The sequence below is a fragment of the Macaca nemestrina genome, chromosome 17 (assembly GCF_043159975.1).
Source record: "Macaca nemestrina isolate mMacNem1 chromosome 17, mMacNem.hap1, whole genome shotgun sequence".
Taxonomy (NCBI): domain Eukaryota; kingdom Metazoa; phylum Chordata; class Mammalia; order Primates; family Cercopithecidae; genus Macaca; species Macaca nemestrina.
Genome location: NC_092141.1, coordinates 16,343,854 through 16,369,394, shown reverse-complemented (window position 1 = coordinate 16,369,394; position 25,541 = coordinate 16,343,854). Strand labels below are relative to the sequence as shown.

General features: G+C 53.3%; 1 protein-coding gene and 1 long non-coding RNA gene across 2 annotated transcripts in view; one reads left to right on the top strand and one right to left on the bottom strand.

Moving 5' to 3' along the window:
* The window catches only part of LOC105491098 (leucine rich repeat containing 75A), a 48,518-nt gene extending 23,374 nt beyond the window's left edge, over positions 1-25,144 (bottom strand). Inside the window, exon 1 of the mRNA XM_011757262.3 lies at positions 24,750-25,144. Within this exon, the coding sequence (XP_011755564.2) occupies positions 24,750-24,995 (246 nt within the window). The 5' untranslated portion in view covers positions 24,996-25,144. The remainder of the gene's footprint in view (positions 1-24,749) is intronic.
* Positions 10,333-14,357, top strand: LOC139359449 (uncharacterized). The gene is made up of 3 exons (XR_011615415.1): positions 10,333-11,516; positions 13,141-13,198; positions 13,329-14,357. It is a non-coding gene; the product is annotated as an uncharacterized lncRNA (long non-coding RNA).
* Positions 25,145-25,541: the final 397 nt, after the last annotated feature.

Sequence of the window (25,541 nt, the reverse complement as noted above, 5' to 3'; positions counted from 1 at the left end):
ATCATAGCTTGCTGCAACGTTGAACTCCTGGGCTCAAGTGATCCTCCTGCCTCAGCCTCCAGGGTAGCTGGGACTACAAGTGTGAGGCACTGTAAGGAGCTGCTGTTATTTTTTTAGATGTGAAAACAACCCTATGAATGGTAACAGCTGGCATTTTGCATTCACGTTGGCACACGTGTGAGCAAGGCAATGGCACGGAGTGTACATGCTCACTGCCACTCACTCGATGCCTCCTCACAGTTGGACTTGCACCTTCACTCTGTATTCCTGTGCCGTAGGGAAGTCACCCAGTACATGTTTCCCCCAAAGCGGAATACACAGGTGCTTTCTCTTCTGAGCTCTAGCCTCCCCGAGAATTCTTTCATGTTGATGACACACCTGAAGACAACCTGGCTCAACAGAAACTCCCTGCAAAATATCGCAGATAGACTTGGTTACCCTCTGACTTTCAGTCCTGCAGATGAGAATGAGGCTATCTGATTTTTATTTCTTTAGCTGCTTGTTCAGCCCTGGCACCTATAGGGCTGTATTTGCCACAAAACCCCACTGTGTCTCCTGGACAGCCCCAGCAGACTGTCCTTTTCCTAGGAATATCAGTTCAGCATACAGGAGACCTCTGAAGCAACTGATATCTCTACAGCAACTTCTCCAAGTCACCAAAGGGGCATCTCATTCATGACATCGCCCAAACTCCAAAAATCCCTTCCCTGTATCTTCCTCGCTACTCCAACCATCCCTCGCTTTCTCATTTCCACCCTGAAAACCCAGCCCAAATCTTTCTAATACAAATAAACTTAACTTCTCTGGCCAATCCAGTTCTCAGATCCAAAAAGCCCCGTAAAATCCCAGAAAATAACAAGGGTTGGCAAGAATGTGAAGAAACTGAAACCTTTGTGTGCTGCTGGTAGGAATGCAAAATGGTGCAGCCACCATGGAAAATGGTGTCGCAGTTCCTTAAACAAATGAAACACAGAATTGCCATATGATCCAGCAATTCCACTCTTGGGAATATATACCCCAAAGAACTGAAAGCAGGCACTCAAACAGCAGCTATGTTTCCAGCAGCATCATTCACAGTAGCCAAAAGGTGGAAACAATCCGAGTGGCCATCAACAGATGAATGGGTACACGGAGTGGGGTCTAGCCATGCAACGGAATATTATTCAGCCTTAAAAAGGAAGGGGATTCCCACACATGCTACAGCATGGTGAACCTTGAGGACACAGGGACAAATAAGTGAAATAAGCCAGACACAAAAGGACAAATACTGTCTGATTTTACTTATACGAGGTACGGAGACTAGTTAATTCATAGAGACAGAAAGTAGAATGGTGGGTACCAGGGGCTGGGGGGAGGGGAAGGAGGAGTTACTGTTTGATGAGGACACAGTGTCTGTTTTGCAAGATAAGAGTTCTGGAGATCAGTTGTGCAACAGTGTGAATGCACTTAACACAACTGAGCTGTATGCTTAAAAATGGTTGAGATAGTACATTTTATGTTATTGTATTTTACCACAAATTTTAAAAAGGGCCAGGCCCGGTGGCTCATGCCTGTAATCCCAGCACTTTCGGAGGCTGAAGCAGGAGGACAGCTTGAGCCAGGGAGGTTGAGGCTGAAGTGAGCTATGACAGTGCCACTGCACTCCAACCTGGGTGACAGCCAGAGCCCCAAGAAGGCAAACATAGACATGTTCTTGGGATAGGAGGGAGCAGGTGAAAGGTGCACATTCTACCTGCTGTTCTTTTTCTGGCCCTGACACTTGGTTATTAAACATTTTTGCCACCATGTGTCTAGTGGTGGATCTGTTTTCTTTGAATTCCTTTCAGGTATTGGTCTGCGGAACACAGACCTTTTCTCAGGCTGGCGCTTCCTCAGGAAAACCAACGCTGGCTCTGTGTCTTCTGTATTTGTCTTTTTTGGTATTCTGTGCATGATACACTTTCATCCAGGGTTTCCAGTTTGCCTTCCATGTCACTGATTTCACATCCATCATTACCGCTCTCACTGCCCCCAAGAAGGATTGCAAGTCGGCTAGCATTTCATTTCCTTGCAATTCTTATTTTGCTTATTAATCTCTCCTTTCATCTCATCCTATTAGTTTTCTTTTCCATCTCAGCTTGGCCTCTTTGGGTGGCCTTTTATTCTTTTCCCGCAAAGTTCATTTCTTCTGGATCCTGCTGTAGATCATTTTCAGAGGTCGGGGTTCAGGTTCCAGGAAGCTCAGGCTTCCCCCATCCCCAGCTTGTGCACTCTCGAAGAGATCTAGTCTATCAGCGCATCCTTGTCCCCACGACAGCCTCCTTGGGTTGGGGCTGAGTCCACCTCTCAGGACTCTGGCTTGCACAAGAGTCCAGCCCCAGGATGAGACTCAGGCACCGTGCTTACGTGACTCTGACCTTGAGAAGGGACATCTTCACCCACTTCATGGCCTGAATCTCCAACTCTCACAACAGTGAAGTCCACGGAAATCTGTAACAATGTCTGTATGTTCAGGACGCTTCCTGTCCTTGGACAAGCCCACTGGCTGCACTGGACTTCTCAGAGGCCCTCTCTTCCCGCCTTGGGAGTTGCTGTCTCTGAACGGATGCAGACAGAGACATGGGAGAGGATGAAGGGAGAGGGGAGTGGAAGAGCCCTCCTTCTACCTCCAAATTGTCACTTCCATGGTACAGGACCAGTTGCCTGGCTTTCCGATTGGCACAGTCCTCAGACTAAGGGAGAAAGCGGCTTCCTCCCTTCCTTCCGGAGGTCTCAAATTCCTGGAGGAAGTCTGGATGGTGTCTTTCTTGGCTTTGCTCCATGTGTCTAGCAGTGAGGAGGCTCCTCTCAGACTGCCCACCTGTCTTTGTTTCCAGTGTGCTGAGCGTTTGTGTTTTTTTGGTGTGTCATCTTAGGTGTCTTAGGGGAAAGCTAGGAGAAGCCACAGAGGAGGCCGCCAGCCATACTCTATTTTAAACCTCAACTCCCCCCTTCCCTCTTCAACTCATTTTTAACCCCACTCCCAGAAGGAAGGCCCCACGGGAAATTAGCTTTCATTTGTCTGTCTCCTCCAGGCATGACTCCACAGTTTCTGCAACAACACAGCCGAGGAAAGGAGGACGCAGCAAGTGCTGAATATTAACCAGCAAAGGTAGACGCTTCAATATCGAAAACACCAGGGCCCGCATGTGCAAAGCTACTTAATGAGGGTGTAATCAAACACAGTCCACCAGAAGGAAATTAATTAGAGTCCAGAGGGCAAGCAGGAAGCAGAACCAGGCTGCTCCCCCTCCTGGCTCTAGAACATCACTGGCAGCCACTGCTAAGGGAGGGACAAGCCTGGGGGATGCCAGGACTCAGCTGGGTGCCAGGGCTCCTGTCCTCTTCCCCATGACATTCCGGCTTGCCTTTGGGGGATACCCAGGGGAGGGAAGGGAAATGTCAGGTTCTATTAGGGAAATACAGCCTGAGGAAGCCCCCAGGGAGAGAAGCTGGGACATCCCAGAGTTAAGGAGCTGGGCACAGAGAAGGCTTGCTTCTCTAGGAAGACAATGGCCTCATAAGAAGGAGGACGGAGTCATAAACAACAGAAATGTATTCTCTCATAGTTTTGGAGACCAGAAATCTGAAATCAGGGTGTTGGCAGAGCTGCACTCCCTCTAGGGATTCTAGGGGAGACTTCATTCTTTCCCCATGTGTGACAGGGAAGGGAGGGACGCCAGGCACAGACCTATGCACCAAATGAGAGAGACAGATACAGGGTGCAGTGGGATGAATGGTGGCCCCCAAAAGACATGCCCACGTGCTTGTGCCCAGAAACTGTGAATGTGACCTCATTTGGAAAAAGGGTCTTCACACACAGATTACCTTCAGGACCCTGAGATGAGATGATCCTGGTTTATCCAGCTGGGAGGGCCCTGAATCCAAAATAAGTGTTCTTACAAGAGACACAGAGAAGGCAGCAATGTGTAGGTGGAGGCAGAGAAGGGAGTGACGCGGCCGCAACCACCAGAAGCTGGAAGGGTGAAAGAGTGAAATCTGCCCTGGAATCTCTGGATGGAACACGGCCCTGCCGACACTCTTACCTCAGACTTCTGGCCTCCGAACCATGAAGAGTATGTTTCTATTGTTCCGAGTCACTCAGCCGGTGGTCATTGGTTACGGCAGCCCCAGGAAATGAATGTACCAGATTGGATCAGGACAGAGGTGGCATTTTCCCCAGGGGCACACCAGGCAAAAGGGAGAAGAGATCAAGGCAAGGGGCTGGGACTCCTCCCTTCTTCCACTGCTGTGGACCTCAGCCAAGAGCACAGCTATGGGCAACCAAGGACATTACTGCCAGAAATCAACTTGCTGTCTCCACCAGCCCCGGAGCCTCTGTGGGTACATGTACCCCTGACACACTCTCCTTTGCTGTCTGCTCGCAGAGGCAGGGCTATACTAATCAGAAATGCTTCCTATAGGACCCCCAAGGTGGTTCTCAGCTCAACAGGGGAAAGAACCTTTCAAAACAGATGATGAAAGAAATGCCGACACCACTCATGACAAGGGCGAGGCTTGAAGACGCTCCACTAAGAGAAATAAGCTAGGCACGAGAGGACAAATACTGCACGAGGCCACTTACATGAGGGACCAAGAGTATCTAATTATTCAAAGTACTCAAATTCACAGAGACAGAGAGTAGAATGGTGGTTGCTGGGACTGGGAAAGAGGGAATTTGTGTTGGGTGGGGACAGGGTTTCAGTTTGGGGACGATGAAAAAGTTCTGGAGATGGAAGGTGCTGATGGTTGCACAGCAATATGAATGTGCTTAATGCCACTGAACTGTGCACCTAAAATGGTTAAAACGGCATTTTATATTTGTATATTTTATCATAACAAAAAAATAGTGGTGAGCTCACCGTCACTGGAAGGATACAAGCAGAGGAGAGACACTCATCAGCCGGCACTGCTGAGGCAGGATTTCTGGACCACAAGGAAGGTGGCCACTAAGAGTTGCCCTCCGGCCCCCTGTGACTCTTCTCATCAGCATGGCCCAGGATGCAGGACCCTGGCATCCAAGGAGGTGCCACTAAGTAGCTATAAGACGTGGGGCCTGGCGAGAGGAACCAGGAAAGAACTCAGAAAAAAAAAAAAGAAGCAACAAAAAGCCAGTGACGAAGTTGCGTGGATGGCGGAAGGCAAGCAGGAGTTTGGTGATGGAGTTTGAAGACCAGGACTGAGACGCCCCCCGCTGGAGGGGTATGTGGGGTGCAAAAGCAGAAGTGGCACCAGTGGGCTTGACTGCTCCAGAGAGGGGCATCGCTCCTCAGTGCAGTGACAAGGCGCCTTTAGCCCTGAAAGTGCCACTGTCACACAGGGCGGCCCTGGAGCAAAGTGAGTGCTAATGCACTGAGGCACATGGAAATCTGGTATTTCACACATTGGTCATGTCCAAGAGAATTAGGCGTATCAGAGTATCTAACAGATTGGCCTTCCAATCCCCATTTAAAACAGGTAATTGAGTAGCTGATTTTAAGCTTATGATTTTAAGCAGAACACCGGAAGTGGATTCAGCCAAGTTTGTAAGTTTTGAAATGTTTCAGAGAACTAATAGTCATCATATTTATCAGCTTATTACATTTTAAGAACTGTTTAGGAACCCGGGAAAGTCCTGCTTTTTAGGATATTTATAAACTTAAGAACACTGGTTATGTTAAATTTTTAAATTTATAAAATCGCATCAAGATATTTAAAGAAATTTAATTACTTAAGTTATAAACCCCCTACCCTTGAACATGGTCATTTAAATGAACTAGATTCGTGAGATGAATAATGAAATTGGTATGTTAAATGCTTCAGGAAACACTAGGTTTAAAAATTTCCACTTCAATATATATTGAATATTAATTGAGAAAATTCAAGTAGTTGTAAGTAGTCTGTGTGTGTGTGTACCCCAATAATAACTAATGAGAGATAATGCAGACGAGGTGGGCACCCTGCAGAGTCTGGGGCAAGAGCATCAGCACAGCTAGAGAGGGAGGACTATGCAGTTAAGAGCCTGAGGCACACTGCTCGGGCTTGGAAGACACCAAAGCAAAGCAGACTAGCAAAAGTAATGAAAGCAACTGCTACATCCCCTCCCCCTAACAAAACCACTGGACAGCGTGGGAACCCTGTTTGAAGGTGAGGCCTCCTCACACTCCTGCTGATGTCTAAGGTGGGCATTGCCTGGCTCCTGGTCCCAGTCTTGGGGGTTGCCTCTCAAGGGCACCCTGGCTTGGTGCCCGCCACCCCCACAGGCCTGTGAGTTTGGTACCCAAGGAGGTGCCCATGAACACCCAGCTGACCGAAGTCAGCCAGATGCTGCCAGGGAGGGCTGCTCTGTGGAGGTCTGAGCCAAGAAACTGCTGCTGGGGGGTCACTGGCACCCACTCCCCGCTCCACCAGACTTACCCAGCCTGTCTGAAGGATGAGAGGTAAAGACTGGGGTTCTCTGGTTCCACCTCAGGGCCCAGGGGCAGCTCATGACTCTCCCACCCGTCCAAGGCCATGTGGCCCCTGCAGGTTTTTTAAGCCAGGCACCCCGGCAGGCTGGCCCTCCTCAACAGTGACGAGTGTTGCCACCAGGTCTGCCTTGCCCAGCAGGAGTCAGCAGCCTGGGCGGCAATGTTTGGCAGCTTTGCTCAGTGAGGGGCTTCATGACTGCATGTTGTTTGTGTTTTAACTTTGAAGTCTTAAAAAATGACACCCTCTGTGTGAAACAGGCCCCTGGAAACAGATGCCCGGCCGTTGCCAAGTGTAACTTAATTAAAATCCAAGAAACGGCTTTAGCAACAAATAAATAGCTAAAGGATGCCTTCTCTTCAGAAAAATCTAAAGTAAGCTGGGAGGCGCATCAAGCCATACGGAGGATTTTGTCTGCTCCTCCATGGTCATAGCTCTGCCCACACGTGGCTGAGGGTGAGGGACAAAGACTGGGGTTAGACCCTAACTCACTGTGTGGCCCTGGGCAGGCCACCCTTCTACACCACAGCTTTCCCACCTACAAATGAGAAGGTTGCACCAGCTCATTCTTCCAAAGAGTTGGAGAGGGCAGCAGAAGAGGGACTTGGACCAAATACATTTGGAACACAAAGAATTCAACAAATAACCATTTTCCTTTCCGTGCTGGACATTTCAGCTACTGTTTTATGACTCCGAAAGGGTGGTGGCATTTGCAATATTTCCCAGATTTATTTCCCAAGCCCCTCCCCTGCTTCCCCATGACCTCTCGTGGACTCGGATTCTGCAGTATGTCTGGGGCCAGATGGTCTCTGAGGTCCGCAGTCCCCTACATTCCACGAATTCTCGGCACTTTGTCATCCATCCCAGCGCCCTCCTAATCTCTCTGCTTGGGAAATTATCTGAATCGGTTGTTTATACCTTCTGGCAAACGCATTTAAGTCCATTTGTCCCTCTCTGCAGTAAATTTTGCCCAAGTGAAATGAAACATTTGGTTCATCCTCAAATGATTTGCAGGTAAAACGGCAAAGAGGTAGAGGAATGACTTAGAAGATCCTTCCGCCTCCCTAACAACCTGCATTCCAAGCAGGAGAGTCTTCATGGGAACAGCCCATTTCTCAGAGTGAAAAGCTGGGGGCTGGAAGGTTGTCTCAGACAGTTAGCCAGTGGCAGGGATTGGGGGCTCCAGAGCCCCCAGAAATTTCTGACTCTGCCTCTATGAGCCCTTGGAAGTTAAGTATTAGCCAGGGTTCTCCCAAGAAACAGAACCCATAAGATGTATGTGTGTGTGGAGAGAGAGAAAGGGATTGATTTATTTTAAGGAATTGGCTCACATGATTGTGGGGGCTGGCAAGTCTGAAGTCTGCAGGGCAGGCTAGGAAGCTGGGGACCCAGGGAGGAGCTGGCAGTGCTGTCTGGAGTCTGGAGGCAGAATTCTTTCTTCCTCGGGGACCTCTTGGAGCCTTCAACTGATTGAATGAGGCTCACCCATATTATGGAAGGTAATCAGCTTTTATCCATTTATGCTTTTGAGATGGAGTCTGTCACCCAGGCTGGAGTGCAGTGGTGTGATCCTAGCTCACTGCAGACTAGAACTTCTGTACTCCTGTAGTCCCAGCTATTCAGGAGGCTGATCCTCCTGCCTCAACCTCCTGAATAGTTGAGACTACAGGTGCAGGCTACCATGCCTGACTAATTAAAAAAAAATTTTTGGTAGAAATGGGCTGAGCATGGTGGTTCATGACTGTAATCCCAGCACTTTGGGAGGCCGAGGAGGGCGGATCACCTGAGGTCCAGAGTTCGAGACTGGTCTGGTCAACATGGTGAAACTCCCTCTCTACTAAAAATATAAAAATTAGCCAGGTGTTGGCTGGGCATAGTAGCTTACACCTGTAATCCCAGCACTTTGGGAGGCCGAGGTGGGTGGATCATGAAGTCAGGAAATCGAGACCACCCTGGCTAACACGGTGATACCCTGTCTCTACTAAAAAATAAAATAAAATAAAATTAGCTGGGTGTGGTGGCGGGCGCCTGTAGTCCCAGCTGCTTGGGAGGCTGAGGCAGGAGAATGGCGTGAACCCGGGAGGTGGAGCTTGCAGTGAGCCGAGACTGTGCCACTGCACTCCAGCCTGGGCAACAGAGCAAGACTCTGTCTCAAAATAATAATAATAATAATAATAATTAGCTGGGCGTGGTGGCACTTGCCTGTAATTCCAGCTACTCGGGAGGCTGAGGCAGAAGAATCACTTGAACCCGGGAAGAGGAGGTTGCAGTGAGCCGAGATTGCACCACTGCACTCCAGCCTGGGTGATGGAGTGAGACTCTGTCTCAAATTTTTTTTTTTTTTTGTAGAAATGGAGTCTTACTTTGTTTGCCCAGGCTGCTCTTGAACTCCTGGCATCAAGCAATCCTCCCGCTGTGGCCTCCCAAAGGGCTGAGATTACAGGAGTGAGCCACTGCACCTGGTTTTATTTGGCTTTTGTTTTTACTCAAGGTCTAGTGATTTCACATGTAGGTATTTCAGATTTCTTTTTTTTTTTTTTTAGGCTGAATTTCACTCTGTCACCCAGGCTGGAGTGCAGTGGCGCGACATTGGCTCACTGCAACCTCTGCCTCCCCAAGTTCAAGTGATTCTCCTACCTCAGTCTTCAGAGTACCTGAGATTATAGGTGCCCGTCACCACGCCTGGCTGATTTTTTTCTTTTTGAGGTGGAGTCTCGCTCTGTCGCCCATGCCGGAGTGCAGTGGTGCTATCTCGGCTCACTGCAAGCTCCGCCTCCCGGGTTCACGCCATTCTCCTGCCTCAGCCTCCCAAGTAGCTGGGACCACAGGCACCCGCTACCATGCTCAGCTAATTTTTTGTATTTTTAGTAGAGACGGGGTTTCACCGTGTTAGCCAGGATGGTCTCGACCTCCTGACCTTGTGATCCACCCGCCTTGGCCTCCCAAAGTGCTGGGATTAAAGGTGTGAACCACCGTGCCCGGCCACGCCTGGCTGATTTTTGTAGTTTTTCTAGAGACCGGTTTCACCATGTTGGCCAGGCTGGTCTCAAACTCCTGAGCTCAAGTGATCTACCCACCTGGGCCTCCCAAAGTGCTGGGATTACAGGCATGAGCCACCATGCCTAGCCTCAGATGTTAATCACATCTGAAAAATACCTTCATAGCAGCATCTAGACTAGTATTTGACCCAAAATTGGGCACCACAACCTAGCTAGACTGACACATGAAGTTAACCATTACAAGCTAAGGGTCTTTACCACTTTAAATCTCTAGGTCAGAGGCAAGGCCAAGGCCAAGGCCAGACCTCCAAGAATCTAGATTCAGACCTCTTGCTGCCCTCCCTCTGGGTGAGCAGAGATGAGTCATGCTGGATGAGGAATCCAGCTCCAATCCAGCTAGCTTTCAACTTCAGGCAGGAAGGGGAGAGCGGGCGGGATAGAGGAGGAGGGCCCCAGGACCCACGACTGTGGCCAGGGCTGAGGCCCTGCCTGTGCTCTTCCACCTCTCCATGCTTGGCCACTTTCCCTAAGACCTTTCAAAATGCGCTCTGGGCAGTGGGGAGGGCAGGAGCTGGCCCAGGAAGGGAGCCACAGATGCCCTTCCAGGGGCCTTCCTAGCAGGAGCCAGAAGGAGCACCAAGGGGCTGCCAGACCCTGCAGCCAGGCAACGTCGTTCCCATCTTAGGGCCCTGCTTCTCAGGGCCTGATTCCCCTCCCCAGGGTGGAAAATCAGCGCGCCTTCTGGGCTGCAGAGGAGGGGACAGGGTGGGGATGGTGTCCTCAGGGCTGGGAGGGGCCTATGCCTGGTTTCTCAGTGGTCACTGAGTTTGTCTACAGCTTCAAGATACTGGGAGGGAGCAGGTAGGAACTGTGGGAGTGGAGGTGGGTGAGGCAAGACAGCCAATGCCATGGGCCAGGCAAAGGCCCTGCGCTTCCTGTGGCATCTCAGGCCTCTCTCTCCATCCAGCATCCCTGATCCCACCCTGAGGGTCTCTCTCGCTGGACTCCCTCCCTCAGAGCATGGCCCAGGTACAGACTTGGAGCATTTTGCTGCATACCTGCTTTCAGGTCACCAACCAGCTGCCCACACTCCACCTCTTGCCCATTTTCTTTTCTTTTCTTTTTTTTTTTTTGAGATGGAGTCTCATTTTGTCACCTAGGTTGGAGTGCAGTGGCATCATCTCAGCTCACTGCAACCTCCGCCTCCCAAGTTCAAGTGATTCTCCTGCCTCAGCCTCCCAAGTAGTTGGGGTTAGGCACGCACCACCACGCTCAGCTAATTTTCGTATTTTTAGTAGAGATGGGGTTTCACCATGTTGGCCAGGCTGATTGTGAACTCCTGACTGCAGGCTATCTGCCTGCCTCAGCCTCCCAACGTGCTGGGATTATAGGAGTGAGCCATCGCACCTGGCCTCCCATTTTCTAAAAGAGTCTACTTCCAGCCCAAAGTCCCTCCCCGCTCCATGTCCCCATTACCCTCAGAGAGCCCTCTTCTGGTCCTGGCTCATGGACCGGCCTCTCCCTAAGACAAGCGACACCAAAGCCATTTCCATTCACCTCGCCCTGCTGGACCTTTTCTGGAGAGATGGGAATTCTTGGAACAGGTAACTTATTCTCTTTTGTGTCTGAGTTTCCATGTCCCAAACCAACCCCTCTGAGTTCCTGCTGGTCTGTCTTGGGCCGACAGCTGTCTGGAAACCCCACCAGTGAGAATCCTGCCGAAGACTGTTTTTACTCCGAAACGCCACAACTCCAGAAGGCTGTGGAAAACATAAGTCTGCAGCTGAGAATCATAAAAAGTTCAGAAGACTGGCACATCCTAGGAAAAACTAAATCCACTGGAGTGACTAAGCCTGAAGAAGTGGAAGTTACTTACTGGGGTAGGAGCACCCAGACCTCATTCCCCCAGAACTGCCAGAGGCGAGGATGTGAACCGTCTGGGAAGCTTGAGGGGAGTCCTGGACCCCTCCAATACTGCAGGGTCTGGGGCTCAAGGGAGCCCAACAAGGACACCCTGATGCCTCTGCTGGTGCCCTCGGTGCCCCTGACTGGGTGAGTCCAGATCCACTCAGGTTGTCTTAGATTCTGTCTGATCCTCTTTGAGAGCCAGGGTGTTGAGCTGGAACTTTCTAGAAGATTCCCAATTCCTGCAGCTCCTCGATTCAAGAGAAAGAGGGCAAGTACCCAGTTGAGAGGCAGAAGCCAAGTTTTGTCAGGTGTTCTGCAGTTCACTGCCTCAGGTGATTTAAGAAGGCTGTGCCCGAGGAGATGCATGGGAGAAGGGCTAAGGCTCCTTAAAGGCCTCAGCTGATAAAGACTCTAAACTTCCGTGCAGTCTCACCAATGCTGCCAAGTACAGCTGTGCAAGGCATGCACTGCACAAGGGTGTCTGGGTGGGGCTGAACTCACCAAGCCTTGACTCTGACTGTGCCCAACCAGACAGGCACCTTCTTCCACTTCTCATAAAGGCACTCTATGGGCTAGAAGCCACATTCCACCTCAGTGAAGGAAATCAAGGTGATAGGCATCCTTGAGTGACCTGACTCAGTCACTGAATGGCCTCTACACCCCCGAGTTCTTGGTTTTCCTGGGCTGCCAGGAGCAGAGCTGTAGCCAAATTCTAACATGGAGGCAGCGAGCTCATGAAGCTTGCCCCTCGATAGGAATACCTCTTCAGGTCATGGTCCCGCTCTCTGCTTCCTCCAACACTAGGTCATCATTGTCATAGCCACTACCATCTCAACATCTTACTTTAAGAAATAAACTGTTGGCCGGGCGCGGTGGCTCAAGCCTGTAATCCCAGCACTTTGGGAGGCCGAGACGGGCGGATCACAAGGTCAGGAGATCGAGACCATCCTGGCTAACACGGCGAAACCCCGTCTCTACTAAAAACACAAAAAATTAGCCGGGTGAGGTGGCGGCGCCTGTGGTCCCAGCTACTCGGGAGGCTGAGGCAGAAGAATGGCGGGAACCCGGGAGGCGGAGCTTGCAGTGAGCTGAGATCTGGCCACTGCACTCCAGCCTAGGCGACAGAGCGAGACTCCGTCTCAAAAAAAAAAAAAAAAAAAAAAAAAAAAAAAGAAATAAACTGTTTGCCTGTGGTCCCAGCACTTCGGGAGGCCGAGGCAGGTGGATCATGAGGTCAGGAGATCGAGACCATTCTGGCTAACATGGTGAAACCCCGTCTCTACTAAAAAATACAAAAAATTAGCCGAGCGTGGTGGCGGACGCCTATAGTCCCAGCTACTGGGGAGGCTGAGGCAGGAGAATGGCGTGAACTCGGGAGGCGGAGCTTGCAGTGAGCCGAGATCGCACCACTGCACCTCCAGCCTGGGGGACAGAGCAAGACTCTGTCTCAAAAAAAACCCAAAATAAATAAAATAAAAATAAAAAAGAAATAAACTGTTGAAAAAGTGTCACTAGGAGCATGGGTCCCGAACCCCCAGGTCACAGACCAGTACCAGTCTGTGACCTGTTAGGAAGCAGGCTGCACAGCAGGAGATGAACAGTGGGCCCAAGTTCCTGCCTGAGCTCCGCCTCCTGTCATATTAGTGGCAGCATTAGGCTCTCATAGGAGCACAAACCCTACTGTAAACTGCAAATGTGAGGGATCTAGGTTGCACACTTATGAGAATCTAATGCCTGATGATTTCTCACTATCTCCCGTCACTCCCAGATGAGACCATCTAGTTGCAGGAAAAGCAGCTCAGTGCCCTCACTGATTCTACATTACGGTGAGTTGTATAATTATTTCATTATATGACAATGTGATAATAATGGAAATAAAGTACATAATAAGTGTAATGTGTTTGAATCATCTCAAAACCATCCCCCACCACTGGCCATGGAAAAAATGTCTTCCAGGAAACTGGTCCCTGGTGTCAAAAAGATTGGAGACCGCTGACTTAGGAATACACTCAAGGTAACTATGCTCCCCATTCTTCCCCTCTCCTGAGGCTGTCCCTCCCCATCTCCTTCTCCTGCCACAGTGAAGGGACAGCACAGGTCCTCTGTGTCCCAGAGCCCCCTCGTCCATCTTGCCTATGATGAGGGTACCCAGCCCACCTGTCCCAACCCGAGGAAGCTCAGAAAACACCGAGTTTTTCACTGGGACAGACCTAGGCATCACTTCCAATGCTTCTCCAGGGACCATTGGGCAGGGCAGGGTCTTGGGAATCAGGGACCTGGTTCCAGTCCTATGTGACCCTGCAAAGGCCACTCCTTGTCTCTGGGCTGTGTGCGCCTCTGTTGAACATCTCAGCTCTGACTGCAGCAGGCCTTCTCACCAAAGGAGCCATGGAACCCCTCCTTCTGCCATTTCCTCCAGGGAGGGAAAGGGGCAGAGGCAGATCCAGGCCACTTGGCCCTCTAAGGACATTAGAACCTCAGCGCTGCCTGTCCTCTGATGGCAGTGAGCCAGGACCATTGCCAGGAGAGAGCCGGTGAGACCACAATGTGCAAGGCAGCCAGGTAGCCTGTTACAAGGCCACAGGACTGCACCAGGTACTAGCACCTACCTGGTGCCAGGTGAGATGAGAGCCCCTCCATGTTTCCCTCTCTGTAGCCCCTGCTCTCTGCTGCCCACTCATAGGAAGTGTGATAGTCAACTGTATGTGTTTATACATGTAAATCTCCTTTTGATTCTGTTTCTCTGGAGAAGCCTGGCTTATAATACAGGAAGTAACATCCCCACGGGAAGACATTAAGAGCCTTAAGTAGGAAATTATGAACCAATCTCAGGAGCATCTCACTGTCATGCTGAGTCCACTGTAGGCCCTGCCATAGGAACACAGAGCTTCAATCTTCAACAATCTTCAACACCTGGGCCCCGGCAGGTGCAGTGCAGGAGGACTGCTGGCTACCCCCTGCCCTCCCCCATGATGGCCTGGCAGAAGCAGGTGTCTGTGGGTGGGCGAGATGGTCCTGGCATTCAGCAGAGGAGGGGAGATATGTCTCCTCCCCGAGCCCTGTCTGTGCTTGTCCTCATCCTGCATCTGAGCTACGGGCTCTCCAGACAGTGGGGCAGGCAGCTCCAGGCTCACCATTTACCAGGAGGGAATCAGAAACAGAGGTTTTGTTTTCAGCCGCCCAGCCCACCACAGAGCTCTGCCTCCCCAGGAGCACCTGCAGCTCCTGTTCCTCTGACTCCCCCATCATCTACAACACAGCCCTTTCCACAGTCTGCACCCACAGGGGACTCCCCAGGTCCCCATGGGGAAAGGGGTGTTGGAGGGCTGCCAGGTGCGCAGTGTGTGCTGGGCGGTCCAGGTCCAGGGCAGGAATTCTGATCGTTATGCTTGGTGCGGGGCAGCCTCTCCTGGGCCCTTACCTGCCCCTGGCACCAAGGGAGAGAAACCTGCCCCACTCCTGTCCTTTTCTGTCGGGCAGGGCCTGAACCTGGGGCTCCAGGAGGCCGTGACTGCATAGACAGAAACTAAGGGCAGTGGGGTGGGACGGGGGGCATCACAGGTTGCCAACTTCCCAGGCTGCAAGTGCTGGCTCCCTGTGGTGCTGGGTGTCCCTCGGTGGATGAGGGCTGTCCTGCAAGCCTCCTTGGCACCTGTATCTGTGGGCGGAGGCTCCATGGGGACAGTGGCTGTAGGGTAGGAATGTGCAATGCATGGGGTCCCAAGATAGCTGGGGGCACTTCCTACAGGTCCCTGGCATGCTCTGGGAGAGATCTGGGCTGAGGGCCGTGGGAAGGCCAAGTGGGTAGGAGAGGGACAGGCTTGAGGACCAGGGCCGCTGGGAGGCGCTGGCAGAGCAGGTCAGGCAAAGCCCACCTAGGAAGTGGGGGAGATGGGGCTACCCACAGCTCCTGGGCCTAGTGCCTGTGTCCACTCATGAGCCCCATTGAGGAAAGGGGTTTGCCTAGCAGTCAGTGTGTGCGTGCCCTGCACCTGTGTAGGCCCCCATGGCCAGAGACAAGGGCAGAGCTGGAATCTGACCATGGCCAGCCCTGCAATCACTTGCCAGTCCTCTATGGCATCAGTGGCTGCTCTGAGCCCTTCTAGAAATGAGCGCCTTGGCCAACCCTGCCTTCCCTACTTGTTCCAACTGGTGCCAGCTCCGCTTAGGTGCCCAGGGACGTCTGCTGAGTGAAAGAACCGAGTACTAGTGCATAGTCAGCTGCCAGGCAGGGTTCTTGCCCTCTGAAGGCAAAGGCCCTGAAGCTTGGCTGGGGCTGGCAGGTCTGGGTCTCTGTGGACAGGACAGAGGCCGGAATGGGGACAGGCTCCATCCAGATGAGCATGGAGAGTAGCCCCTCAGAAAAGGCAGAGTGGAAAGTAGAGGGAGGGGAGAGAGACCAGATGTGCGAGGGGCCAGAGCAGCCCCCACAGTAGGCGGAAAGGTGGCAAGGGAGCCAGGCACTGAGTTATGTGGGCAGTGGGTCCCAGCAGTGCCTGCCCCAGCCTCATTCCCCTCCCCAGTGCTCTGAGATGAATGGCTTATGGCACACAGGGCAGCTCGGGCCTCTGTGAGTGCTGGGCTTTGTTCACGTGTGAAAGTCTGCAGGTTCCCTGGTTCTGGCCTCTGCCCCTGGCACCATGTGATGAGGCCTTTCACCCTCCATCAGCTAGGACTGCGGTCAGCACAGACAGGTTGGCCTCAGCCGTATGGGGGTCGGCTCCAGTTACCTGGTGGGGAGGTATCTGTGTCCCCTCTCTGTCCTGGGACCGCTGCATCCCAGCTCTTGCACCAGCTGAGGCCAAGGTGGGTGAACTTAGGGCTCGAATGTGAATCTGGCTCAGGGCCTGGAAGAAATAACTGACCACACATGGGAATGAAGGGGTCTTTCCAAAACCACAGGCACCTGCTGGAATCTCAGCAGTGGTAGTGAACCTCAGGGGTCATTTCACCCACCACGCCGTCATTCTGGAGATGGGGAACCCAAGGCCAGAGAAGGGAAAGGGCTGGGCAAGTTAGAGTTTCCACTGGGGCCAGAACTGAGGGCTCCTGGCTCCCAGTGAAGCCAGCCTCCCTTCTGTGCCAGGCTGTGCACCTGTACTGGTGCTGGCTTCTGGGGTCTTTGCCATCCCTCCCGGAGGGAGGGAAACAGTTGCTGCCATGGTTTTCTCCTGGTGAGTTGCCTGTTGCATCCCCAGTGCCTAGACTGGTGCCTGGAGGAGCAGGAACTCGATTGTTGAATAAATGATTTAATGCATACTGGTTTTTTTTCTTTTCTGCTCATCTAATTTTCTCATTTTTCTATAATTGTATATTGCTTTCATAAAATTTTAAAAACCACCATTTTTACTTTAAGCAACATTCTGTCAGCTTCACAAAACCACCTAATGAGGCCAAGCGCGGTGGCTCATGCCTGTAATCCCAGCACTTTGGGAGGTTGAGGCGGGCGGATCACGAGGTCAAGAGATCAAGACCATCCTGGCCAACATGGTGAAAGCCCATCTCTACTAAAAATACAAAAATTAGCTGGGCATGGTGGTGTGTACCTGTAATCCCAGCTACTCAAGAGGCTGAGGCAGGAGAATCGCTTGAACCTGGGAGGCAGAGGTTGTAGTGAGCTGAGATGGCGCCACTGCACTCCAGCCTGGCGACACAGCGAGACCCCATTTCAAAAACAAACAAACAAACAAACAACAAACAAAAAAACCCACCACCTAAGGAGCAAAATAAACATGAGAAAATGCTTTATGGACTAGAAAGCCATGTGCAGATGGGGGAGGTGTCCCTAATGCGTGCTCCCCTGCCCAAGGCACGGCTGACACTCAGACAATCAAATTGAGCTGGGCGCCCTTCTTGACCGCCACCAACGGCTTCCAGTTCTCACAGCCCCACTCCCCAACGGCAAAGGATGGGAGGCTGCAGAGGGGAGCTGACCAAGATCCGGCAGAGGAACAAGAGTCTGCTTCTCACCCAGGGAAGCGGAAAACACACAGCAGGGAAGAGACAGTGAAAGAAACAGAGACACCAAGAAAAGCCGCAGGGAGTGGGAGGCAGAGAGGCAGAAGGACACGCGGACACCGCCTGGACACCGAGGGTCGAGCAGGGGCAAGGGGCAGCTCTGAAGGTGGCCCCGGCATACACTCACACACAAGGGCACTCCCCACACTCAGCTGCGCTCCCATGTCTCTCCTGGTTAAGATAAAGTTAGAAACATCAAAATGCCACATCTCTTTGAGCAGCAGCCGCCGGCAGAGCTCCATATGGCTGCAGCAGCCAGGAGTCTGAGCTAATAAAAGTTAAAAAAAAAAAAAAAAAAAAAAAAAAAGCTGGGAAATGCTTCTGGAGAGCCACGTGGGCACTGCTCGGGGCCGGGTGGGGGTGGGGAGGAGAGCAGGCACCACAGGAGGGGGGTCCCCGCCCCTGCTTGGCGCGCCAAGGTCTCTGTTCTCATTTAGAACACCCAGCCCTTTTAGTAATGATGAGTCCAAGATGCAGCAACCAAATCTGCTGTTTTAGATGCCTGGGCCCTCTCCTACCTCCATTCCAGTTTCTCTTAATGGGAGAGGACATGACAGTCAGTGCTGAATGTTTGCGTCCCCTCCTCTCCACTCCCAAATGTATATGTTGAACTCCTGACCCCCAAGGTGATGGTATTGGGAGGTGGGGCCTACAGGAGGTGATTCGGTCATGAGGCTGAAGCCCTCATGAATGGGATTAGTGCCCATATAAAAGAGACCCAGACAGACCCTTCATTCCTTCCACCATGCGAGAATGCAGTGAGAGGGCACCATCACCAGAAAGCAGCCTCGCCAGTGAATCTGCCAGCACCTTCATCTTGAACTTTCCAGACTCCAGACTGTAAGAAATAAATATCTGCTGTTTATAAGCCACCCAGTTTATGGTATTTTGTTATAGCAGCCTGAAAGGACTAAGACAGTCTTTGAGAACAGCCAGGAGGAGCCAGGACCAGCAGAGAGAGAGAGAGAGAGAGAGAGAGAGAGAGAGAGAGAGAGAGAGAGAGAGTGTGTGTGTGTGTGTGTGTGTGTGTGTGTGTGTGTGTGTGTGTGTGTGTGCGCGCGCGCGCGCATGCGTGGTTTTCTTGCAGGGCACCAGCAGCCCTGCTCTTGGTGAGGAAGGGGAGCCAGATGGCTGGCTGAGGATCCCCACACTAGGGGGAGAATCTCCAATGCTGACCCCACTCCCTCTGCATCCTGATGGGGGAGTTAGAGAAGACCCTGGTCACTAGATAACCCTTCTTCAAGGAGCCTCTCCCCTGCAGACAGGGTGTGGGGATGCAGGGAGGAGTCATGGCTTCCACCCCACAGGTTACAGGGGGATGGGGGAATATCCCGGCCCATGCTCACAGTAGAAACACTTTAGAAGTCTGAGCCAAACCCCACTGTCTCCTGCGAGAGAACGCCAGGGACAGAGGCTGGAGGAAGTGTGTGCCTGATGGGAAGTTTCAATCCATTCTGTAAGAATTTCCTGAAAACAGATTGTGTGCCAGTTTTTATGGCCTCTGCCCCAGAAAAGCACGCATGGCAATGAAATGACCCTGGGGGAGGGGAGGGTGCACCCACCCTGATGGTCCATGGATAGAGGCCAGGGTACTTTAGGACTTCTGAAGACAGCAAAGCAGTTTCTGGTAATCTCTGAGGAGGTGGCATTTGTTCCAGAAAAAAGGACCCTGTAACCCCACCCCACCACCTCACCAGACCCTAAAGTCAGAATAATTGGCCCAGCTACAGCCCCTGCAGTCGTGCTTAGCCACTACAGAGGCTGCTATTTCCCCAGTCACTGTCCCTGGCAGCCTTGGAAACCAATGAAGCAGGCTCGACACAGGAATCCCTCTGCATCTTTATCACTGGAAAAGCCTCGATCCAGCCCAGGCAGAGAGCGGCGGATTTTAAAAAGGGAGGTTTCTCTTTGTGGAGGAAATGAACATGATTCAGCACAAGAGCCGATCAGGAATGTGGAGGCCAGGCTCTCCCATCAGGCTCCACTCCCCTCCCGCCACCTCGGCAGAGGCCCCAGACTGCACCTGCCGGATGGGATCCCGTGGTGCCACGGAGCCTGGGCACCATGCCACTCCTCTCTCCAAGAACACCACCACCTGGCAGGCTGCCAGGAACAGCCAAGCCCTGTGGACATCACTCCCAGAAATCCAACCACACGGAAAACAAACGTGCTGTGTCTCATGACAGTACTAACAAGCCTGGTAAATCAGCCCACAGTTGCACAGCCGTAGCTGGGGAATCCAAATGCTTTCTGAGGACACACTGACGACAGCAGCAGAGACACACACGCGTACACACATCTTCACGGCACACAGACTCACTAAGGTATGCCACAAGCTTGCAGGTTTTCAATACCATACAGTGGATAACAGCGGTGGTGGCGGGTCTCCACCCTCAGGAAGCACTAGACCTTATCTGACAAACAAAAGGAAGATCAGGGAAAAACTCTGCATGGACTGAATGCCTCCCAGTGTGGTAGGACCTCAGAGGCACATGGATCTCTGAGCTTAGGCTGACATGCCCAGGAAGGTGGCCCTGGAAAGGTAAGGTGCATTCAGTGGAAACAAGAAAAGCATTCCAGGTGGAGGAAGAGGAGCAGGCCCAGCGCAGGGGCCCCCTGCTTGGAGTCTGGTAGACTTCTAACCTGCTCACCTAAAGAGGCGTTCTTAGGTGGGGGTGGGAGGAAAAAGGTGACCTTCAGAGGTCATTATGCTCATCTTTCTGCTTCCAGGTAGTAATGACCTGTCCAGTCTCCACATCTCCAGGGAGTCTCCAGGTGCCTGTCCATTATTCAGCTCCTCTTGAGGGATGAGTTAAACTCTTAGGTCCTGGCTCTGTGGCCCAGGCTGGAGTGCAGTGGTGTGATCTTGGCTCACTGCAACCTCTGCTTCCCAAGCTCAAGCCATCCTCCTACCTCAGTCTCCCAAGTAGCTGGGACTACAAGTGCACACCACCATACCTGGCTAATTTTTGTATTTGCATTTGTAGAGACACCCATGTTGCTCAGGTTGGTCTTGAACTCGTGAGCTCAAGTTATCCACCTGCCTTAGCCTCCTAAAGTGCTGGAATTACAGGTGTGAGCCATTGCGCCTGGCCTCAGTGGTTCTTGTTGGCATTAGCTGACGTGGCTCCTATTCCCAGGTGCAGAGTGAAGCCAGCCCCACCACCCCAGACAGCAGAGGGAACCAGGATTCCAGGCCCTAAGCATACCAATGGGGGGCCCAAACAGGTTAATATAGGAACAGCCCTGCTTAAGGGGCATGCACCATACTTCAAGTAAACCAACCCCATCAGCCTCTTCTCATGGAAAGCTGGGGTGCTGGTGAACATGAAGACAGGGGCTACCTTAGCTGGGTGTGTCCCAGGAAAACAGATGTCTTTTTCTGCTGCTCCATGACACAGGCTGACAGCTCAGTCCAAAATTTTGAGGACTCAGGGAAACTGCTGGGCTGAAGAGATGACAGCTCACCTTCCAGGTGGCCTAGTGACGGAAGGTTACTTCTTCTCTCAGTGACGGAAGGTTACTTCTTCTCCAGGCCTCCTTAAAGACAGCAGGCCTGGCTGGGCGTGGTGGCTCATGCCTGTAATCCCAGCACTTTGGGAGGCTGAGGTGGGCAGATCACGAGGTCAGGAGATCGAGACCATCCTGGCTAATGTGGTGAAACTCCGCCTCTACTAAAAATACAAAAAAATTAGCCAGGAGTGGTGGTGGGCACCTGTAGTCCCAGCTACTCAGGAGCCTGAGGCAGGAGAATGGCATGGACCCGGGAGGCGGAGCTTGCAGTGAGCCGAGATCATGCCACTGCACTCCAGCCTGGGTGACAGAGCAAGGCTCCATCTCAAAAAAAAAGACACCAGGCCTGAGCCCAAGACTTAGGGAAGGACATCTGGGGAAGGGGAAGGCCTGGAAGGATGGCGGCCAGAAAAGGGCAGAGGAACAGCCTCTCCCATCCAAAGCTGGCTTCTTTTATCTCCACGAGCACTTGCTCCAGATGCTTCTAAATGTGCAGTGAGTTTTTTATCCAGACTGAACCCTGGCCAGGTAGATAGAATCCAAAAAATCCTTGGGCCAGGCCTGAGAAAGGATGCCACAACCCTGCCCCTAGTCTGGCCAGACCCAAAGTGAGGCAGATTTTCCTGTTTCTTATCATAGTCACCAAGAGAATGTGTCTTAAATGGCAGCACCAATACCATGTCACACACTTTGTAGCATTTGCTCTGCTCCATACCCCAGATCCCTCTTTGGGAAACAAAGAAACACAACTCAGAGAGGTTATCTGCTGGGCCCAAGGTCACAGCTGACTGAGGACCGGAAGGCGAGCTGCCTACTTGATCCTTGGCCCTGGACTCTTCTCAGATTACACTCGTCTTAAAGGGAAGAGGATTACTTTCTGTTCCTTCAAGGTAGATGCCTGGCATCCTGCCTGCACCCCTGGCCATAGCTCAGGGTCGTCTGTGCTGAATGCGGCTTCCTGATACCTCTGCAGCAAGTGACAAGCTGGAGAGACACCCTCCAAATCTTAGATGCTGAAGAGGGGCATTCAGAAGAAGTGGCACCAGCAGCCACAGTCCTTCAGCCCACCGTGAACTGCCACACATGCACCCGGGTTGGGTCTCTCTTTCCAGATCCCCAGCCTGGAGCAAGTCACAGCAGGCAGAACAGTGGTATTGGACTGGAGCAGAGATTCTGAACTTGGAGTCTGTAGCTGGGTTTCAGGGGCTTTGTGAACCCTCCGAAATTGCCTGTGAGATCGCGTGAGTCAGTGCATTTGTCTGGGAAGACTGTGTGTAGCTCTTTCAGAGCCTCAAAAAGATCAAGGACTTGAAGAGGCTAAGAAGCACAGGAACAAAGGCTCCTGAGGCCCCACCAGCCATATGGCTCTGGGCATACACAAATCCAGCAGCGAAATCCACGTTATCAAATGCAGGAGAACATGCTGTGTGAATGGAGGTGAGGGCTACTGTCCTCGCTGCTGTGCCTGCTCACTGATACCCACCCCAGAGGCCTGCATGACATTCCTGCAGAACTCAGTGTCCCACGCTTTGCAGACCCCTGTCTTTACTGGCTGTCTTGCTGGTCTGACCCCAGTGAGGCTTGGGTGTTCTCATGGCTCTCACTGGCTGCTCATTCCCTTTCTGAACATCACCACCTCCAGACTAGAGGAGGAAACTGGAATGGAAAGGAAAATGCAATTTGGGAGAAAGAGCCACTTCAGTGCACAGCACAAATCCAGCTGGACATTCCTCCAAATGGCCTCAGGGTCCTAGAAAGCCACCTCTCTGTCACAGGCATGCGAACACTCCTGTGCTCCACTGCCACACTGCTCAAGGCCCATGACCACTTCCTGGAGGGGTCCTGCTTCTTCCGTTCCAGGACACACAGGGCAGCTCCAGGCCCATGGCCCTCACATCCCCAGCCAGCGGTTAAAGGAGCCCAACACGAGCCCAGAGCCTGAGGACCTGCTGCTTTCACAGAAAAGGGGGAAGTCTGATAAGCCCCTTCCCACCGCCCATCAGTCCTCCCAGTCCTCCCAGTCCTGCAGCTGAGGCGGGTACCAGGACACCAATAAGACCCATGTGCAGATGTCTGAGGAAATGCTTCTTGCTTCAAGGATCCCACTGTGGGGCTGCAGGGGCTTATCTACTCCCCTGCAAGGCAGGCAGAAGCTCAATGTTCCCAGGATGTGGAATCATACTCAGCCATACAGGGACTGGGGAGCCCAAAGTATCTGCCCACTTTGGGTCCAGTCTCCTCCCGTGGGCCTCCAAGCGACCCTCCATCATGTGAGCTTCACTCTGGTCTTTCACCCTCCAAGAAGTGCTTGCCAGCTCCCTCTGCTCTTCTGTATCCCCCAAAGCACCCACTGCAGGGTGGGGGAAACAGCATGTGATCAGGAAAACCTTACTGTATGGTGTGTAAATGGGATACCATGGTCTGGAAAACCCATTCTTCTGTTTAAAAGTGAAAGAGTTACTACAAAGGCCATATGTCAGTTTCCAATTTTCAAAAGACAAAGAAATACACACTGCTAAAGTTAAGTGGTGCATAATGTCATCTTTCTTTGATGACTGAACTCAGAGAAGGCACATGGGGATCTGGCAGCGTCTTGGGCATCATTTTGGAGGTTGTTGGGAAAAGCAGAGGCAGGAGCAGAAGTCTCACATCTTCCCAAGTCCCCACGTCTCTGCTTGCCTCTCCCTGCGCAGTGCGCAGCTTGGGGACACATACTTTAGGGTAAGAGCGCACCAGATACAAAGGTGGGGGAGAGAGCTGCAGAACCCAGGAGGGATGTGGGTCTGATTAGATTTTGGAAGCTCCTCCCAGGAAGGTGCTCCTACAGCCTCTTTCATTGGTGACTGGAAAACCTCAGAAAGGTCACCTGAGATTTTCCCTCTGCCATCCACGGTAGACTCTACCTCTAATGGGGTCAGTCTAGCAAGAATATGGGGCCTGGATTGTCTACCCCCCAAAGCCAGCCCAAGACAAGCTGTTTGGTGATGCAGGAGAGCAGCTTTGCACTTCCCTGCCTGACTTATACTCAACAAAATGCATGGCATGGGCCATGCTCCTCTCCCCACCAAAGAAACTGAGAAAGGAAAACAAGCCACAGAGAGGTGAGTGACAGCATTAGCCCCAGGGCAGCCCCAAAGCACTGGCCAATTCTGCAACATCTGTCCCTAGCCAGTGGGGCAGGCACAGGCTAAGGACAGAGTCCTGGCAGCCTCCTGAAGTTCTTGCTGGCCAGGTGGTCACGCAGGACACCAAATCCAGCTCTCCTGTCTCTACAGCTTTCCACAGGGGCTCATGGTTGAGGATCTGCCAAAGTTAGTCAGGGGAGAGGAAACAGTCTCCTTGAACTACAATCCAGGATGCCTCCCAGGAGAGTGAAGGACCTAGGGACTGGAATCTCATTGGCCCCAGGGCTGTGTCCCTGGACTGGCTCTCGGGAAGCCAAGCCAGGTCCAACTGATAACCGCATTCCTTGAGGACCCTCGGCAGGGAGTGACTGCCAGTGGGCAGACCGGAAGAAAAGAGCCCTGGCCCAGATCAGGCAGGCATCCCGGCTTCCCCGCCCACCGACTATCCCCGGAGACCAGCCTTCTTCTCTGCCTGTGGAGGAGAGCAGTGGGGACATTATGCCAACAGGTCCCCTTTGGCGGGCCTCACCGGCCAGCCTTCCTCCACCCTGCCCTGAGGCCCCAAATTCAGCGGGAGCGCCGAGGCACCTGCTGCCAGACAGTGCTCCATCCCCGCGGAAGGGGGCTTTGGGCGGTGCCCCTCGGTGCCCCCAGCTTCCTCGGTTAGGGGTGGGGCGCCCCCTGGCCCGGCGCGCCCCCCGCGCCCTCTCCCCGCGCTCACCTGGCGCAGGTGCTGCAGCAGTGTCCCCGCCTCCTCCCGCCGGCCCTGGCGCACCATCCGCAGCAGCTCCTGGACCATGCCGACGCGCCGGTGGTAGGGGGGCAGCCCCGCGCCCGCGCGCCCCGCCTTGTCCCCGGCGCGCAGCAGCAGCGACGCCCAGAAGTCGGGCCGTTCGCGGCGGGGGCCCGGCGCAGCGCCGGGGCTGGCTCTCTCCGCCAGGCTGCCCTTGGTCTGCCGGGTGCCCATGCTGCCGCCGCCGCCCGCCGGGACTCTCTGCGCTGGGCCGCGAGGCCGCGTCCCCGCCAACCGCCCGCCCCTCGGCCGCCCGTGCGCGCCCGCCTCCCGGGCTGCAACTTTGGGGGAACTGTTGCGCGCGGGCGGCGCGGGGGCGGGCGGGCGGGCGGCTGTCGGCGCTCCCCGCGCTCCTCCCTCTTGGCTACCCGGGCGCGCTCCCCGGGCGCTCGCTGCCTGCCTGCCCGCCGGCCCCGCCCCGGTCCGGCCCGCCCCGCCCCCGGCCCCCGCCCCCCGCCCCCCGCCTCCGCGCCCGAGCTCCGCGGCGCCGCGCGCCTCCCTCCCCCAGCGCTCCGGCTCCTTCCCGCCCCGCGGCTCCGGGCGGGGGACCGCCAGGCGCTCCCTGCCTGCGTCCTCCTGGCAGTCGCGCCTCCTGCTGGCGGCAGCGCTGCGCTTCCCGGGGCCGTGGCGTGGGGGCGAGGGGAACGGGCAGGCCCCATGGGTCGTTGCTTTCGGTGCCCACCGGGATCCCCCGACGCTTCCACCACCACGAGCCCGAGT